Source organism: Micrasema longulum, unplaced genomic scaffold, assembly GCF_059751315.1.
Source record: "Micrasema longulum isolate JH-2025_06_02 unplaced genomic scaffold, ASM5975131v1 h1tg001038l, whole genome shotgun sequence".
NCBI classification, from domain to species: domain Eukaryota; kingdom Metazoa; phylum Arthropoda; class Insecta; order Trichoptera; family Brachycentridae; genus Micrasema; species Micrasema longulum.
This window is the reverse complement of record NW_028278226.1, coordinates 86,294-104,996: the sequence shown is the minus strand read 5'-3', so window position 1 is coordinate 104,996 and position 18,703 is coordinate 86,294. Positions and strand designations below refer to the sequence as shown.

At 31.8% G+C, this 18,703-nt stretch overlaps 2 protein-coding genes across 6 annotated transcripts; one reads left to right on the top strand and one right to left on the bottom strand.

The window, feature by feature from the left end:
• On the top strand, window positions 1-12,401 carry LOC148277407 (pyridoxine/pyridoxamine 5'-phosphate oxidase-like). Of its 5 annotated transcripts, none has more exons than XM_088232931.1 (6): window positions 1-126; window positions 6,867-6,927; window positions 7,439-7,595; window positions 10,569-10,668; window positions 10,885-11,144; window positions 11,572-12,401. In XM_088232931.1, exons 1-6 carry the CDS (start codon window positions 79-81, stop codon window positions 11,735-11,737), a joined length of 792 nt encoding a protein of 263 aa, XP_088089057.1. In that variant the 5' UTR covers window positions 1-78; the 3' UTR covers window positions 11,738-12,401. The 5 variants fall into 5 exon arrangements, with proteins under 5 accessions (XP_088089057.1, XP_088089056.1, XP_088089053.1 ...); XM_088232930.1 differs by lacking the exon at window positions 1-126 and adding an exon at window positions 4,717-5,108; XM_088232927.1 differs by lacking the exon at window positions 1-126 and adding an exon at window positions 6,352-6,646.
• LOC148277406 (histidine protein methyltransferase 1 homolog) lies at window positions 12,384-16,692 on the bottom strand. The gene is made up of 4 exons (XM_088232925.1): window positions 16,387-16,692; window positions 15,631-15,885; window positions 12,915-13,075; window positions 12,384-12,803 (listed from the first exon to the last, which is right to left on the bottom strand). The coding sequence occupies exons 1-4, from the start codon at window positions 16,460-16,462 to the stop codon at window positions 12,399-12,401; spliced, it is 897 nt and encodes a 298-aa protein (XP_088089051.1). The 5' UTR covers window positions 16,463-16,692; the 3' UTR covers window positions 12,384-12,398.
• Between the last annotated feature and the right edge of the window lie 2,011 nt (window positions 16,693-18,703).

The following is an 18,703-nucleotide window of genomic DNA, read 5'->3' as shown; positions in this document are numbered from 1 at the left end:
AAACTATTGTGTGACCAAAGATTATATACGCATAAATGAAACGTCGCACGCTGTTCCGTTGCAGCATGCTTTGGTTTTATGTTTTATCTGTGGTTGTCTCTGGTATATTGGCACATTATCACGAGGGTAAGCTTATTTGTAAAATATGGGGTAGTTTATTATTGATATGTTGGGATTATCACTAATCACAATCTTTCTTCTGTCGAGAATGATCCAAGCTATACAAACGTGTATTAAATATTCATGCATCAAAACCCTTTTCCCCTTAAAATATGCATGTATTTTTATTATTCATTATAAAGTCAACTCTTGTTTATTTTGGGAAAAAAACGCGGCAATATTTTTAATATATCAATACGTGTTAAGATAACTTTTCAGTACATTCTTTTGTTTTTTGGATTTTACAACAATAATTCACTTTGATAATAATAACCATTTAGTTCGCAATTTTGAAAAGAACCCCATTTTAATTATACCCGTTAAAAATAAATCTATTTAAACAATATTTACCTGAGCCGATACTACGTATAATAAAATAATACTCCGTCTATTGTTAAAGTCCATTGGGATTCAACATACCTTGGGTTAAATTCGAATGACCGAGCGGCCATTTACCTAAACCTCCAAAATCCTTTCTTTTAAAAATAATACAACATTATCAATAAATATCGACCCATGTTTTCTGCTGGGGAAGACATATTGAAAAAAAAAACATTAAAAAAACCCCAAACCTTATTCTTTGATCGTTTATTTATTTATTTCGATGGCTTACGCCTTTGACAAAGTATAAAATATTATTGAAAAACAGTTAAAATAAAACGAAACACCTGAATACAGTGTAAAAAATATAGATTCATTAAATAAACTCAGCAGAAAATAAGGAAATAATAAAGAAAAATTAAATAAGAAATTTTTATTTATTTTATTTATACTTTTACATGGTTTGTTTTCTTTTTTTAAACATAATAATTTTCTCTCACTGAGGCGTCCCGTGCCGAAGGAAACATTTTACAAAATGTGAAACATGCCTTAAATTAGCTATTCAACAAAGTCAACATAATAATAACCATAAAAAAGCCTAATTAATCCAATTAACCTAATTATCTTTAACATTATATATAACATTAATTATAACATAGGTAATGATTTCAATTGGTATAAAGATAAATTAAATAAATCTAAGTTTCCATGTTTATTTGCTAACATGTGGAACCGTGGAATAGGTGAGTATTTTGCATAGTTTGAACCATGCAAATCAACAGCAAAAAAATTATTTTGTCTTGTTCCACGCTCTCACATAAAAATTCACACAACTTAAAAGTTCGGGGCTGTCAAGAACATTATTTAATAACTTGAAAAGCAGCACTAAATCTGAAATTTCCCTTCTATGACTAATACATATTAATTTTAACTGCTTCATTAAACTTTTATAGTTAAGCTCTTCAATTGGAATGTTTAATTTGAAATTTATAAATCTTAAAAACTTGTGTTGGGCCTTCTTCATACTGTTTATATGAGTAACATAATGAGGAGACCAAACTGAGTACCCATAATCTAATTGGCTTCTTACTAGGGTCATGTATAATATTTTAAATGCATTAACAGACTTAAACTCTCTTGTTGTTCTGATAACAAAGCCTAGGGTTTTCGTGGCTTTATTTACCATCTCATTCATATGGGGAACAAAAGCTCATTTATCATCAAAAATGACACCCAGATAATTTATTTTCTTTACAAGAGTTAATGTCGTATTACTGATGCTGTATTGAAAAACTAATGGATTTTCGATTCGAGAAAACCGCATTACATGACACTTACCCACGTTAAGAAAAAGAGAATTTCTGGTGCTCCCGGCCTCAAGATTATATTAATTTCTTTAAACAATCGAACCGTCGAAAGAAGTTTGAATAAGTCTGAAGATCTTGATAACATCAGCGAATAGGAGTATTTTGACAACGTGGAATATATTAACAATATCGTTAATGAATAAAAGAAATAAAATAGGGCCCAAATGAGATCCCTGTGAAACACTGCTCTTGGCAATAAATGAAGAAGATACTATGTCTTTAATTTTAACACGAAGAACTCGATCAGATAGATAGCTGTCTATCCAGTTAAAAAAAATACCAGCAATTCCCATAGCCTTTAGCTTCTCAAGAAGAATTTGATGAGAAACTCTGTCAAAAGCCTTACTGAAGTCAGTGTAGATGGAATCGATCTGGAATCCACTTGCCATACCTTTGACAATAAAGTTTTGGTAAATTAATAAATTGGATATTGTAGACCTACCTTGAACAAATCCGTGTTGGGTAGTTGATATCACTTTAGATAATTCAGGATGAATAACTTCCAACACAAGTGACTCAAAAAGTTTTGGTAATGCCGATAAAATAGAGATTGGGCGATAGTTTAATACATCGCTTCTGTCGCCCTTTTTAAAAATAAGTGTAAGGTAGGATTTTTTCCGAGACTTTGTAAAGCGTCCTGATGATAGTGAACTACTTAACAATTTAGAAAGGGGAACAATTTATTTATTTATTTTTATTTTATTATTTTACATATTTATTACAGCAATATACAAGTAATTATTTATACAACAAATTAATTCAGTAGTAAAAGTAAGCATACATATTTTTTATTTTTGCTGTTGGTTCATCTAAACTGCCTAACTAGGGATAGCTTCCCCGTTCTAAGGCAGTAGATTATGTATTTTATAATGATATTTAAAAGTATTTACAGTTTTATCATAATGTGTGCTTTTTCAGTCTTAAAGGTAAACAATGAATATCCAGAGAAAACATAAATAATATCAAAATCTTTATATCCTAAGTCCCAAGTCATTACTAGTAAAACAAGCAACCAGTTGACGTCCTTCTACATCGGACAACAAATTCTCTGACTCCCTCCGACCAATATGGATTAAGAATAACACCTTCCTCAGCCTGGCAATCCCACCACATTTCCACGAAACTGGGATAAGGTTATATACCCTCGGGCCTATAGAATATTGCTGCCTTTGAGCCAAAAAAGTATTGACTCCTCTCTGTAGAATCAGATCCTTATTGGAGTGTCTAGTATTATGAACATGACAAACCCTTGCGTATTTTTCCCTGTTGAGATGTGTGACCGCTACTGACCTCAATATATACTGTTGACGAATATCCAGCACTTGAAATTCTTTGAAGAGCGAATCACTCGGGTATCGGTATGGTTTTTTAATATACCTAACTCTTAACACTGATTTTTGAGCTATAATTAGAGCATCTACACATTTAACTATGAAAATATTAGGAATACTGTCTGGACCTAGGAACTTCTGACAATCAAGTTTTAGAATTCTTCGTTTAATATTATTAGGGTGTATGAAACATGTATGCAAGTTTAAACAATCAACGATTTCAGTAGAATGTGTGTATGAGTGCGCAGTAGGATCGTACACACTACCGAAGAACTCTGAAAACGTCTTAAAAATTGTTTCTAGATTGTCACTGTATTTTCTATTCATGTACATAATGCTAAGATAACCAGTATCATCATTACGCACTGAATTGGTAAATTTCCATAGTGCCTTTATACCATCTTTGGTTGAATTTTCAACAGTTGCAATTAAATTAGAATAACGTGTATATGAAAGGACATTACATTGGTATCTTAATTTTGAGAAAGTCGAATAATAATATGGACTATTGGTCAATTTAAAATTGGTAGGTATGTGCTATTTTTTTATCAATCACCATATTGATTAATTTTTTTGAAAACCCTTTAGGGTAAGAATTTGATTTGTAGTTTACCACTGGTGCATATTTTGTTTGATGGTATTATACATAATGGAATAAAATAATTCAATACGTGAGTCAATATCTGAATTGTTATAAAAAAATGGCCAGTTAGTTGAACATAAATTCTCTGTAATCTTCTGCTTTTATAAAATTTAGAGATTGAATTGGTGAAGAAGCACGTCTCTCTATAGCGGTAGACAATATTATATCAATAGGTGGATGATAAGAGTCAACAGGGAACAGCAAGTCTCAAGAAGGCGTCACTTTAGTTTGAATATCTCTAGAAAATACGAAATCGAGTAAACGTCAAAAAATATATACATAAACCTCGCTTTTTCAAAATTCATACATCTTTTTATGTACGCGCGCAGATTATTCAAACTTTTGACATATTCACAAACTCTAATAAACTTCTATGCCATCGTTTTTTTATCTGCGCCTATGGGCGCAGATAAAAAATACCATGGTACATAAGGCACTGCATCAGTGCTCCAATCGCAACGTACCAGTGACTTTTTTATAATACCTACGTATAAAGGCAAGATGGGCAGTTTTTACGATTTAAGTTCCAGTCCAGGAATTATAAACCATTGCAGCGTAGAAATACATTTCAAAGCAACATTTCTTATCCACCTTGCCAGAAATCGAACCTATGACCTCAAGTATGGTAGGCGTACGTGCCAACCACTACACTAGGAGGTGAACCATTCCCAATATAATATTTCTTCCTTTAATCTACATAGGTACAAATTAGTTTAATGATTTAGTTTTCTAAGTTTAGTATATGTTTATTTTAAATATTATATACATTATAATATAGTCTACGTTATTATAATTTACTTTTATAATACTCGTATGTAGAACATCATATATTATATTCTTATATTACAAAGGTAGGTATTCATAAGTTAGTGTTGATAAGAGACGGCGAATCAAAGTGATAAGTGAGAGGTAGAAGGAACAAAGACCTGCTCGGGTGTTCTATAAAACTACCCCAGCCCCTGGAAACAAGACAGTCGGAAGTCGAAGTTGAGGAGTAGAAGTGAAAGTGGGAGTGTCGAACGGATCCTCAGTCTATTACGGAGTTCTACACATCGAACGTACAATGTAATCAGACGCGCTACGTAACAAACCTCGTGGAATTCGACTGCTCCACGAGTCCCTCCACATCCAAGACATCCATCGTCCTCCAAGGAACGCCAGTTTCCCCCACCGCCAGAGCGTGTGCCCCAACCATGGCCACCCAGTCTTCCAGCTGGCTGTCGTCCACCAACGGGACCGAATCCCGAGAGCAATGAAACAATAAAGTACTCCTAGTGTTGACAGCAGGTACTCTAAAATTAATTAATTCAAGTATTTTTGGTGCGTCAAAAAGAGAGTTTACAATTTTATACAGTACAATGAGATCATTGATAGTTCTTCTTTCAGAAAGTGTTGTTAGGTTAGGCAGTGTTAATAAATAGTCATAATTCACATTTTGTATTGGAATGTTTAGTTTGTAGTTTATATATCGTAGAAATTTAAGTTTAATGTTTTCTATATTATAAACATGGACATTATAGCAGGGTGACCATATTGATGAATTAAAATCTAAATTACTTCTTACAAGAGAACAGTATAATATTTTCAATGATCGGATGGACTTGAAATTGTATGTGTTTCTCAAAACAAAGCCCAACATTTTTAATGCCTTGCTTGAAATTTCATTGACATGATATACAAGACAATTTTTCATCAAAAAATACCCCGAGATCCTTTATCACTGATACTGTAAAAAGATTGACACCGCCAATACTGTAACAAAAAATGAGCGGTTTTTTTATTCCATGAAAACGAATGATCTGACATTTTTTAGTGTTTAAGTAAATTTTATTTTCTTTATACCACTCATCTAGAGAATTGGGCTTCTGTTGAACGGAAAGGCAATCTTTAAAAGTCTTTATCACCTTATATATATAATGTGAAACATAACGTCATTAAACATTTTTGTAATATCGTAACAGGCTATTATTCGCTGCAATCAGCTTTCAAAAATACTAAAGTGGAAAATTCCTAAGAATAATTATAAAAAGTGTGTAAACTAACAAAAAATAATTTTCCACCTCAGTATCATTGAAGGCTGCTTTCAGTACCTATTAAGTACTACTTTTTTGTATTATTACAAAAGCTTAAAGTCTAGCGTAGTTTTTGAAGTAACTCGGAAACTAAAGAATATTTTTTTTTGATTTTAAGTTTTATGTTGAAAGTTTAAGTCTGACTCGCTCGATCATGAATTTTGCATTTTGGGTCAAAACTTTTGTAACTTCCATTAATGTTACGAAGCTGATTATTTTATGCGTGAAAGTACAATTTAAAAAACATAGTTTCACAAAAAAACCTTCCAGAAAATAAAAAATAAAAAAACCGATCAATTCGAAAATTACCCAAAACTCGTTAAAAAAAATCATAACTCGAAAACTACGCAAAATCGAGGAACATATATGGGGGTGATTCGGTTATCCATCAATATCAATATGAGGCACCAACATTTCACCTTTGAACCGGCCATTCTGTGATTCTGAATACCTACCACAGACTACAGATATCTATACCTACCAATCTCTGTACCTACCTAACCTAAACGTCAAATTTTTATTTGGTACCGTCTACCTAATAGGTTATAGAATCTGTGGGTTATAGTATCTGTAATCTGTGGTTATAGTTTCATAGTTTGTAGTTTTACCTCTGCGGTATAATTTTTGGCTCTACATTATCTCCAGAACATATCTGTAGTCTGTGTCCAGAACAGTATAATTTGTGATGTCCGGGTGCTGGTACTCGTGAAAGTCAGTAATGGAAGTCTGAATATAAAATATAATTCGATTTTGGCAAGTTTTCATTCAAAAATTGTTCATTATTTTTCGAAACAAATAATTATTTTTAAAACGATTTCCTAATAGTAGGAAATAAATTTATTTTTGTCAATATGAGCATTATGATAAGTGATAAGGCCATTCTGTTATCACTATGTTTTATGTAGTTGGTGTTACGTGGAGTTCGTGGTAATTAATGTCCATATTAATGAGAAGTTTATCGTTATATTCTCAGATTCTACGCTCCTTTAACGGTACGCGGATCACTCGTAGGAAAATGAGCGTCGATATTAAAGGTAAATATCACCGCTGGAAAGGAAAAGTTATCAAGCGACATGTAACAACTTTACAGAAGAGCAAATTTAAGTTTTTAAAATTCAATTCTTTATATCGTTGCTACGTGTCGCTTGGTATTTTTTTCCTTTTCATCTTCGATATGTTTTCTTTATGATTTACAACGCCTTTACAATGTATTATTAATTTTACACTATTCAGATAAAATTGTAAAAATGTTTGTAGTACTTAGTAATGTTCTTCTATTCATTTTCACAGCGCTGATTTTTGATAGATTATTTATTTTGAATCTTGAAGTAGGGCACACATAAACATATTATGTGAGCTCTAAAAAAAAACTGTTTCTATTTAATATTAGCAACTCCAGTTTCAGTGATTTACTCTATGAAAACACTACATATATAATTAATCTTATTTTGTGACTATTTGAAACAAGTACTAAAATAAATTCTCTTTTGCCTATCTTTATCCTTTAGTGTAAGAACTGTATGCCTTTCCTTTTTTACGTTTTAGATTTGAGAATTCGATATAAGGACAGAAATGAGACATTTCTAGAAGCACACTTGGTTTCCAAGGAACCGTTTGGACAATTTCATTCTTGGTTTGAGGAAGCGAAAGCTAATGACAAGATATTGGAACCAAATGCAATGTGTTTATCTACCGCAACCAAGTAAATATTTTTTACTTACTAAAATGCCCCTGACCGTAAAACGTTTACACCACGCTGTATTTATGGTGATATTTTTTGGAAAATAAGTATGGATAAACTTAACTTACTAAGTATGACATTTAAGTTTGTAAGTGAAAATTCTTGAATGACTAGTCTTGAAGATGTCACGAAAGCGATGAAACCGGTCACTGGATATTCTAAATTTGTGGATTAAAGTATCACTCGTTTTTTATTTCTATAATAAATATCTTATTACATTTATTAACTCATATTTTTAAAACATCAAATGTTATTTACTGATATTAGGCATGTTGTTTAGTCACTCTCATCGTAACATGTAAAACTCTTAAGTCCACAAATGGTCAAAGATGATATTTTTTAGTTTTCTGCTAGGACCTCAAACAATCTTTTTTTTAGCAAAAGGAAATATTTGCATTCTTATTATTTACCTAAATATTTAGATTTTTGTGGCCACTTTCAAAGAGTTGTAAATAACTCCCTATTACAAAATGGGAATCAAGTTGGGGTAAAGTGGGGTTTGAACCCCGGACCTCTGATCGGTGAGTCCGCAACACTAGCCATGGGACCACATACGGATATGTGTGTAAAACTTGTATACCCGTACCATTCTCTTTCCGCACCCAATGGTGCACTGCATTGATACAACAATCGCAGTGTATCTTAATTATTTTCGTTACATGAAGGAAAGATGATCAGTCTTAAGCTTCAGGTGCTAGCCCAAGGACCATGAAATAGTCTATTAAAACACCTTTTTCAATCACCATGTTTCATATATTTTTTTAATGTATATTAAAATATGTTCACTACCATTTGCTACTGAAATAAAAACTATTTTTACTCTCCCCTGAACAAAAGTAATTTTGGGACTTAAATAAAAATTATATAATCTATCTATCTCATTATCATCAGGAATATTTCCTACAAATTGGAAAGTAGCTTATGTTGTCCCAGTTCACAAATCAGGTGACCAATCATCAGTAAAAAACTATAGGCCGATAAGTATAATATCCTGTTTTGCAAAAATATTTGAATCCCTGATATACAAATTAATATTTAATCATTTCAAACCTTAACTCTGCCCCAAACAGCATGGATTTGTTCCCAATAGGTCGATAGACTCTAATTTATTAGAGTTTAGTTCTTATGTATGTGAGTCATTTAATACAAGAAAACAAGTAGACTCCATTTACACAGATTTTCAAAAAGCGCTTGACAAAGTCAATCACAATATATTGTTAGTAAAATTAAAATGTATTGGTATACACATGGTGTTCTTCTACAGTGGTTGGAGTCTTATCTAAAACATAGACTTCAATCGGTACTTATTAATGGCTATGTATCAACTCCTATAGTTGCAAGCTCAGGCGTACCACAAGGTTCCAATTTGGGACCTTTGTTGTTTTTAATATTCATAAACGATCGATACTAAAATGCGATTATGGTTTGTTTGCTGATGATTTGAAAATATATCGCAAAATTGAATTTGAATCTGATCAAACACTATTGCAAAATGACTTGGATATACTGAGTGACTGGTGTAATCAAAATGACATGTTTTTGAACATTGATAAATGTTATGCTATACAGTTTACCAAAAATATTTAGAAAAAGAATTTTCGTATTATATAGATAATGTTTTGTTAAAAATTTGGAGACAATATGTGATTTGGGAATTACCTTAGATTAAAAATTTGTGTTTGATAGTCACATAACTGATATAAAAAATAAATCATTAAAAATGTTGGGATTCATCCAACAAAACCATCAATCTTATATAAAATTATACAACTCTCTAGTAAGAAGTAAAATGGAATACGGATCAACCATTTAGAATCCACATTACAATAAGTATATATGTGTTGTTGAATCTGTACAAAAAAAAATCTTAGACTTTTATCACAGAAATGTCAATTGGATTCCTCACTGAATAGTTATGAAAAGAGACTCTAACACTTTAACTTCAAAACTTTAGAAACAAGAAGAAAGATAAATGACTTGTTATATTTATATAAGATTGTAAATGGTAGATTGGAAAGTTCAAGTTGTTTAAGTACTATGAAAATTTGTGTTCCTAATGGTCATACCCAACGGAACCCAAAAACATCTTTATTCATTTAAGAATAATGTGTCCTCTTCAATCCAGTGTCAATAATTTGCAGATTATACAACTCCATTGAAAACGTAGAGATCAACATTTTTGACGCTGGATTGTTTAGGTTTAAGAAGTGTATACAAAATGCGTTTTTATATTGATATATTAATTTTGTGCATTTCATTTTGATGGATTACATTGCTGGTTTTGTTTCGATGCATATTTTGTTTATTGTTTTTATTAGTATTTTATTAATTGTTTTTATTAGTTTTAAATTAATGAATGTTTTTTTAAAAAATAATTGATGAAAAATAAGTAGTGTCTATTTTATTTTTATTGTTTCAATATTTATGTGTATTATGTATTATTTTTCATTGTTTGTAAACCAAATAAATAAATGAATTAATAATGAGCAAGTCGATCTTATACTTTAAAAGTTACCTTTGGTTTAGAGTTTTTAAAGTTTAATCGACATGTTCCTTGATCATATAGGTAAATAAATAAAAAATTTATTTCAACAGGGAAAACGTTTTTGAGAAGGGAATATGGGTTGAAATAAATTTTAATATGAACAACTCCTTAGGGAGGAAATCCAGCCAGTCTGCAAGCATTTGGACATACTCAAACATTGTTGAAATAAATTTTACTTTAATTTCTGTACGAGTTAGTTAAAATAATTTATTACATTTTGTAAAAATGACTTTTGTAAGTAGTGAATATACATACGCTCTCAGACATGAAATTTGTCTAATATGTACTTGCACATAAATATAAATCATTTTTACTAAAATATGCTATAAATAATTTTCTGAGTACCTATCGGAGGTGGGTTTTTTTTTTATTTAATTTTTTTTTTTTAGGGATGGACTTCCTTCAGGTCGGTTTGTACTTTGTAAGGGGTATGATAAGCACGGATTCAAATTTTTCACTAATCTAGAAAGCAGAAAGGGGAAAGAACTTGTAAGCTTTACTATTTATTTATTTATTTTTTGTATAATTATTTATTCAGTCATGTTGTTAAACAATTAATGATTTTCATAATACCTATTGCACATAGAGTTACCATTTAAAAATGGAGGAATACTTGAAAACAAAATAGTCATGATCATTAAGGTAAATAAGTGAAAGTGTAGCAAGGATATTTTTCATTTCTAATGATAATTCCGTTTTTATCAGGCTGAAAACCCTAATGCTGCCCTGACATTTTACTGGGAAGTTTTAAACCGGAGTATACGTATAGAGGGACCCATAAGTATGTTGAGTGATGAAGAGTCGGAGATATACTTCCATAGTCGACCCGTTCCCAGTCAAATTGGAGCTTCAGCAAGTCATCAGAGCCAACCGATCCCTTCGAGAGATATTCTGTGTGAGAGGGAAAAAATTCTAGAACAGCAATATACTGAGAAAGGAATAGCAGTACCGAAGCCTTCTTATTGGTTAGTGATATAATTTATTTATAAAAACCAACATGTTTTTTAGCTAAAATAATTAAGTAATCAAACAGTGTCAGGAGTGTCCATTCTACTGGTGCATGGTTGTTAATTTTGAGTTGAATGGTTGATTACCTCATATAATTTGGCTATAATCACATTAATTTCATTCATTTTCAATGCATCAATGTCACAATGATCTGTTTTTTTTTCATTTTTGTTCAAAGATAAACCTACCTATTAAGTTTAGATGAAGCAAAGAACAATAGAGATTCCACACTTTTTCTGAGATAGTAAAGAGGACACCAATCATTATTGGCCATACTTTGTGCAGCACTTTTTAATTTATTTGGTTTTTAACATACGAGCTTCCCGGCCACTAGTTGGGGTGCCGCTTTTTATAACACGATTTATGATACAAACATTTTTTCAGGGGAGGTTATATTCTAAATCCAAAAAGTGTTGAATTTTGGCAGGGCCAAAGAGACCGACTTCATGATCGTATCAAGTTCCGCAAACCAGCAAAGAATGAAATTCCAGATGGGAAATTACTACACCAAGGTGAAGATGGCTGGGTGTATGAAAGATTATCTCCGTAGTTGAAATACATTGATATTCCAAATTCTTCTTATTTCTTTTTGAATAAACAAGTATGCAATAGTATTTTAGAAAATGTCATCAGTACAAATGATAAACTTATGTTTTTTGAATAACCATACAGATGTTGGAGTTACTTGTTAAAAAAAAAAATAGTACCTATATTAGAATTGTTAAAATTAAATTTTAATTCTTAGGCTTTTGTGCTACATGGGGGTGTTTTTTTTTTTTTTTACATATTACAAAAATGAATTAATGTACAAGATTTTTCTTGTCAACAATAATATTTTATAGTGATATACTTAAACATATTTTTTTCTACTCCATAGTGTAATAGGTAGTTTACGCATTGCATTAGTTAGATATCCAATTTCCACTGTAATATTAAATTAATATGTTTTTCAAGACATTTTCCTTATTTTACCCTCATGTAAATAATTATTATGCAAATAGAGAAAAGAGGAGTGAATGTATAGGGTTTTCTCGCTCACAATAAACTTGTGCTGTTTACAGATGTCATCATGTCTTCCATTAGAATTAAATAAAAATATTATCGTATTAAACCATACTACAATAATTCAGTATTTTTTACAATAATTTGATAATTTTGTGTATTTTACTTAACAACTTGTATTTAAACAAAGAAAATAAAGGTACTTAAATTTATTTGAAAGTTAATTTCATTATTTCTCTCATAACTCCTTCATTACTTTTCCAACAAACTTCACATTCCATGACGCCATCTTTGCTGATCAATGATTCAAACTGCCGCACTCCTCCTCCCACACCAAAGTAATAAGTCTTGGCAGCCAGGTATGCTGTGCCATCGCTCTTCAGGTGATTTTTAATAAAATTGTATATCTTCCGGTGGTTCTCCACATTGTAAATTGTTTCCGATGACAGTATAAAATCATACTTGTAGACATCAATATTTTTTTGCATCAATAACGACAATGACTCCCAATCCCCGGAGAAGAATTTACATTTAGTTTTTATTGTATCTCTTTCATCTGAAGGGATGTTAAGAAGACAATTTGGTATAGTGGCAGCGTTGATAACTTCTTTGTTCTAAAAAATATAAATATTTATTTTATTAAACAATTAGTGAATAATAATAATAATAAAAGTTAACTGGTTACTACAGTTATCTACAGGAGAGGTTTGGTTGTTTTTACTTACATAGTCTTGGAAATGTACTTCAGCACCAGATAGAAGAGAAATAAGTCCCAAAATACCAGCGCCACATCCCAAATCCAGGACTTTTGTGTTCTTCCAATTTACTTCGTTATTGCAAAAGTAATCTGCTAGGTCATTTGTACACTCCCATATTTTCAATCCTCCTGAAACATTGAAAACATTTTAGACAGGTAAATAATTTCATATATATTTACCGCTTCAAAACAAACAAACAAACCATCACGCCGTTTCCCCGTAGGGGTAGGCAGAGAGGATAGAACGCCATAACACTCTATCTTGACATACAGACCTCGCTTCCTCTACATTCATACATCTTCTCATGCACGCGCGCCGATTATTCTTACTTTTGACATGTCCATCTTCAAGTATTTGATGGACTTGATTGTGCCATGTCTTTCTCGGTCTTCCTCGTTTTCTGCATCCATCAACATTTGCATCGTAGATCCTTTTAGCCGTTCTTTCGCTGTCCATTCGCTCTACATGTCCAAACCAACGCAGCACCCCTTTCTTGATTCTGTCAATAATGCATGTCTCAGCCTTACACACTTCACGGATCTCGACATTTGTGCACCTATCATACATCGTTTTACCACACATTCGCCTGAGGGATCGCATTTCGACAGCATTCAACTTACTTTCATCATCATTTTTCCAATTCCATACATTAGAGTTGGAACTAGAACTCCGTTGTGAACTGCTAGTTTAGCCTCCTGCGATAAACATTTGTTTGCCAAAGTAGATTTTAGTGAACCATTCACCCTGTTCCTGGCACTCACCCTCCTTTCAATATCTTTCTCGGCCTTTCCGTCCCTAGTAAACATACTTCCCAGGTACACAAATTCTTCTACCTGATTCAGAATATCTCCGTTCACGCTGATCTCACATTTAGTTATATTTTCATCACTTTCCATTTATCAACATTCATAAGCAAATCGCTTTTCTTGCATACATTGTAGACTTTTGTTACCAAGAATTGAAGGTCTTCTTTGCTGCTAGCAAGAAGCACGGCATCATCCGCATACAGAAGACAGTTAACAGTTATACCACTCATTTTTGCTTCCATTCTTAAATTTCAGTTCTTTCATATAGTTATCGATGTATATGTTGAACAACCATGGTGACATTACACATCCCTGTTTGACTCCTTTCGGAATATTAAACCACGATGTGAATGACCCATTCACTTTCACACATGCTGTGCTGTCCTTATACAGTGACGCAATAGCCCTTGTCAGGTTACCGTTCACTCCATACTCCGATAAAACCTTCCACAATTTCTCTCTGTCAACTCTATCAAATGCCTTTTGCAGATCGACAAATGCGCAGAGCAAATATTTGATCCATACATCCTCTTCCATTCATAAATCCACTTTGTATATCCCAAACTCTATCTTTAGTTACTTTTCTTACACTCTCTCAATCAGTATTCTGCCATAAATCTTTCCAACAGCGCTCAAAAGGCTGATACCTTTACAGCTTCATACTAAATAAATAATAATATAGCGAAATACGTCTTTCTTAAGAAAGGGAATATGAAAGATAAGGTATTTAGAGAGTTTATAATTGGTTAAAAAGGTTCTCCGTTATCCATATTCCGTATTCGGATGGATGAAGAATATAATTATGTGTGTGAAATATAACCAGAATCCTGGAAGAGTGTTTTCGACTTGATGGCTACTTTCAGGTAAAAATTCTGCAAAGGGAAATTGAGTGCAAATAAGTCTGCCTAGTGGTTGGGACATTGGCTTACCATGGTTGATATCTGAGGTTTAATTCCTGTAGGGTCGACACTAAATATTTGTTTTAAAGGTGGTTTTACACTACAATTTTTCACTGTCCCTGGACTGGCACCTGAAGCGTAAGAATGATCACCTTACTTTAATGTAACAGATGATTGAAATACGCTGCATTTTGTACACTACTGCAGAGCCCTATGCACCATCAGATGGGGATAGGAGTATGATGATGACAATTTAACACACATAAAAATTATTTTTTTCATATGTTTGGGCCCCTGTATTTAGTAGCCTTAATACCAGCATGTCCAAGAGGACATAAGATAAGAAGTGGATAAGAATCCAGCACATTTGAATAATCATCCCTCTGATTTTAAAATGCCTAATTTTACTCTGAATATCTACAATGAATGGATTTACCGACCGAGTATCAGTTATAGCTTATACGCCCGAATGACAATCTGATAATATTTTTGCAATAAGTCACCTCTCTGGTGATTTTTTTAGTAACCATTCAAGAGCTTCTCGTATTACGAATAGTTCAGCTTGAAAAAATGAGCAGAAATAGTCTAATTTAAATGTTCTAACATACGTATATTACTCATTGATCAATGCAGGTATTTTACAAAAACTGTATTTAAAAATATCTAAATCAAATCAGTAGTCAGATGTCAGAAGGAACCATATGTATTTTTTCTGTTTTTCAGTTTTCAAAAGTTTTAAATAATATTTCAGTGAATACACAGAAAAAATAGATAAAAAACAGCATCATTGTGAATAGTAATTTATTATTGAAAAGCAACACTAAAATATTTTAGTTTGTGGATTAAAGTCTTGAATTTAAGTCGTATTTCAGCTTTCCTGTACCTTTTTGAAAATTAAAGATGGTCCCTTCTGCCACCTGACTACCGAAATATAAACAGGTATTTGTTACTAAAAAAATTGATTTTATAAGTTGATACCTTCATATACTCCAGTTAATAGGTCCGAATGTTCAGTTTCTGCTTTTAAAACATCATTATCTAAATCTTTGCCAGGATTACAATCTTTCAAATATCTCACAGCATCTTCTGGAAATATGTGTCCAATATCCAAGTCACCGCAAATAAGAAGTTTCGCCTTTGGAAATATTTCATATACGCCTTTAATTATCTCATCAGTTGGAGTTATTTCATCTGCATTTATCCATTGTATAGATCGAGTGGTATTTTCGCAACCTACAATGTTTAAACAATTCTTAGTACTGGTGTGTAGTACCGATGTGTGAAGCGTGAGACTGATCTTCCTGCCTTCATTTATACAAGTAATGATTATATGCTGCTATGATTGGAGCACCAGTGCAGTGCTTGGCACACTAAGTTTAGATCAAATTTTAGTTCTAAAGTAATTATTATACGCGTGATATTAATTTAAAGAATAGTCTTTCAGATTTTTAACACTAATTTATGATATAATACTGAGATGGGTTATGATCCCAGTGTCGCGAACTCCGGATAAGGGGGTCTGAGGTTCGAATCCCGCTCTACTGCAACTTGTTTCTTATTTTTAACCATGTTTTTTTTATAAATAAAAAAATATGGCTCCAACAAAACGTTCGAGTAAATCGTGAGAATGCAAAAAAATATTTTAAAAAAACAAAGAAAATATAATTTAATTTAATCTAATCATGGTGATTTGCATAGTTCGCAAAGATAATTTTCAAGCGTAAACTTCTCTACCTTTTTCTTCTACAACTTCTTTTGTTTCCTTGAGGTCCGTTGAGCTCAAAGAAAATGAAAATTTAAAACTAGACATTTTATTTTTCACATTTAAAAACGTATATTTTTATTAGTTTAGTGTATTTCTACTTTTACGAAAAAATTACAGAATATCGAACTGCACAACGAAGTTGGTATTCGTACGTTAGTAGATAACCCACAGCTAACCCAATTAATTTGTCAGTTACACATGTTTTTATTTTTTATGGCAAACGTCAAATAATTTGATTTATGAAATGCATAGACAATAGTAGAAGTAGAGCAAGTGACTACAGAATGACAACATAAGAAATTTTATTCAAAAAAATCAGAAATAGTTATCCATAAATTAATACATACCCTAAATTTTTGGAAATTCGTTCTACAAAATGTAGAGAGAAAAAAGATAGTTACAATCTCTGAGTAATAATGCGCCAAGCTATAGAGGAGTCCAAACGTAGGAAAACCATTAGATGACTATTGGGTATTAAGTTAGCTACAGTTCGCAGCAAAACAATGGGCCATACTCAGGTTGAGAATTGCCAAATGGATATTAATTTGCAATGTATTTTTTTTTAATATGTACCTCTGTATTTACTATTGGCCTAAATATATAAATCGCCTAAATTTATTTTATTTATCAATTGAAAATACATGTGTATGGTTATTTTTTTATTCATTTTATTCACAATATTTCAATTTATTTATTTATTCATATATATGTACATTACAAAATGGAATATCTAAATTCAAATATATAGAAATAATTAGGTAAAATTAGGTATATAAAAAAAACACACTATTATACATAATATCCAAAGAATAATATGTTAAAAAAGTAAGAGAATCTTGTAACGAAAAACTCCCTCAGAGACGTGAAACATGTCAATGTCCAAAGTGATATTGTTAAACATAGAGATAGCCCTTCCAACAGGCATAACCATTGGCAGGTTGGTCCTGTATATTGGAATGTGAAACAGTCTATGCTGACGCTGTCTAAGGTAATTATCAGAAACATAAAAGCTACTTATGTTACATTTTTAATATTTTTTTATTTGGTTATTTTTCGCTAAATATATTATTTACATAGAAATAGAATGACAAAAATACACTCTAGAAAAATACATTTTAATATTTAGGTATAACATAAATTGGAAAAAATGTCCACAAAAACTTCAGCGTTTGAGCGTGAGCCATTCTTTTTTTGATTATTAAAAAGTTTATTGCATATAAATATGGTACGACTGAAAAGAAAAGAAACAGAAAAAAAAAACAAATTAACAGATGCTGATATTACGAAAAACATGATTGTTTTTTATTTAGATTTTTTTTAAAGAATGTGTATCTATTAAGACATAAATCCCAACTCCATGGAACCAAAGTCCTGTGCTGAATTTGATTGTTTGTCTGTCACATCTCCGCGAAATGGCGAGTCGTAGCTGCCTGAAATTTGGACACATTTTAAATGCGATTTCGATGCGACATTGCTATTTTCGAGTAAATTTTGAATCGACCTCTCCTCGATAAAAACTCAAAGTTTATATGGATGCCTAGTGCGGCCCCGACATATTACCCGTAATCAACTGTCATTATCAACAGTAAACATACTTTAATTCACAAATTCATCTCCCAAATTGAGAAAGAATAGTATCTGAAGTAAATATGTTGATATAAGCAAAGTTTTTCAGCAACATAATACACGTGATGGGACAATAAATGCCAAAAATCAATGTTAATCATGGGAAAATATTCGAAATCAATTACCTGTGAAAACTGATTCCATTAACACGTTTGAAGCTCTTACTGCTGCAACCAAACATACTGCAATTCACCAGAGTCGATTTTTATTTATTAAAACGTAAATATCCAAGTTATTTACTCACAAAGCCAAGCACAGCTATAAAAGCATCCGATAGAACCGTTATGTGTATGTTGTCAAATAAAACAAAATGGCCACCAATTGGTTGCTAACCAACAAACCAACATCGCTTGCGTTGTATGAAACATAGTCATAGGGTTTCTCTATAGGTTCATGCATTATTAATCTGAGGTTACAGTACTGTTCAAATGAAAACAAGTCCTCATTATTACAATAAAACACTGTCAAAAAACGCAGTTTCAATTCAGAAGCTAGTAGGTCCACATGAAAACTGTGGTGGATTGTTGTGGACATACTTGCGTTTAATATTTATCAACTCAAATGCTCGTTTTACAAGTATTTATGCTTTAAAATTGTGATATAAAAGTCATAAATTGGTGTTGCTTTGAAACTAATAATTTACATAATTATATTGTACAA

Coding starts and splice junctions, on each gene's coding strand:
- LOC148277407 (XM_088232931.1), top strand. CDS start 79: ATGTTTTATCTGTGGTTGTCTCTGGTATATTGGCACATTATCACGAGG. Junction 10,669..10,884: donor GCAGAAAGGGGAAAGAACTT/GTAAGCTTTACT, acceptor CGTTTTTATCAG/GCTGAAAACCCTAATGCTGC. Junction 11,145..11,571: donor GTACCGAAGCCTTCTTATTG/GTTAGTGATATA, acceptor ACATTTTTTCAG/GGGAGGTTATATTCTAAATC.
- LOC148277406 (XM_088232925.1), bottom strand. CDS start 16,462: ATGTCTAGTTTTAAATTTTCATTTTCTTTGAGCTCAACGGACCTCAAG. Junction 13,076..15,630: donor ATTAACTGGAGTATATGAAG/GTATCAACTTAT, acceptor TCAATGTTTCAG/GAGGATTGAAAATATGGGAG. Junction 12,804..12,914: donor AAGTACATTTCCAAGACTAT/GTAAGTAAAAAC, acceptor TATATTTTTTAG/AACAAAGAAGTTATCAACGC.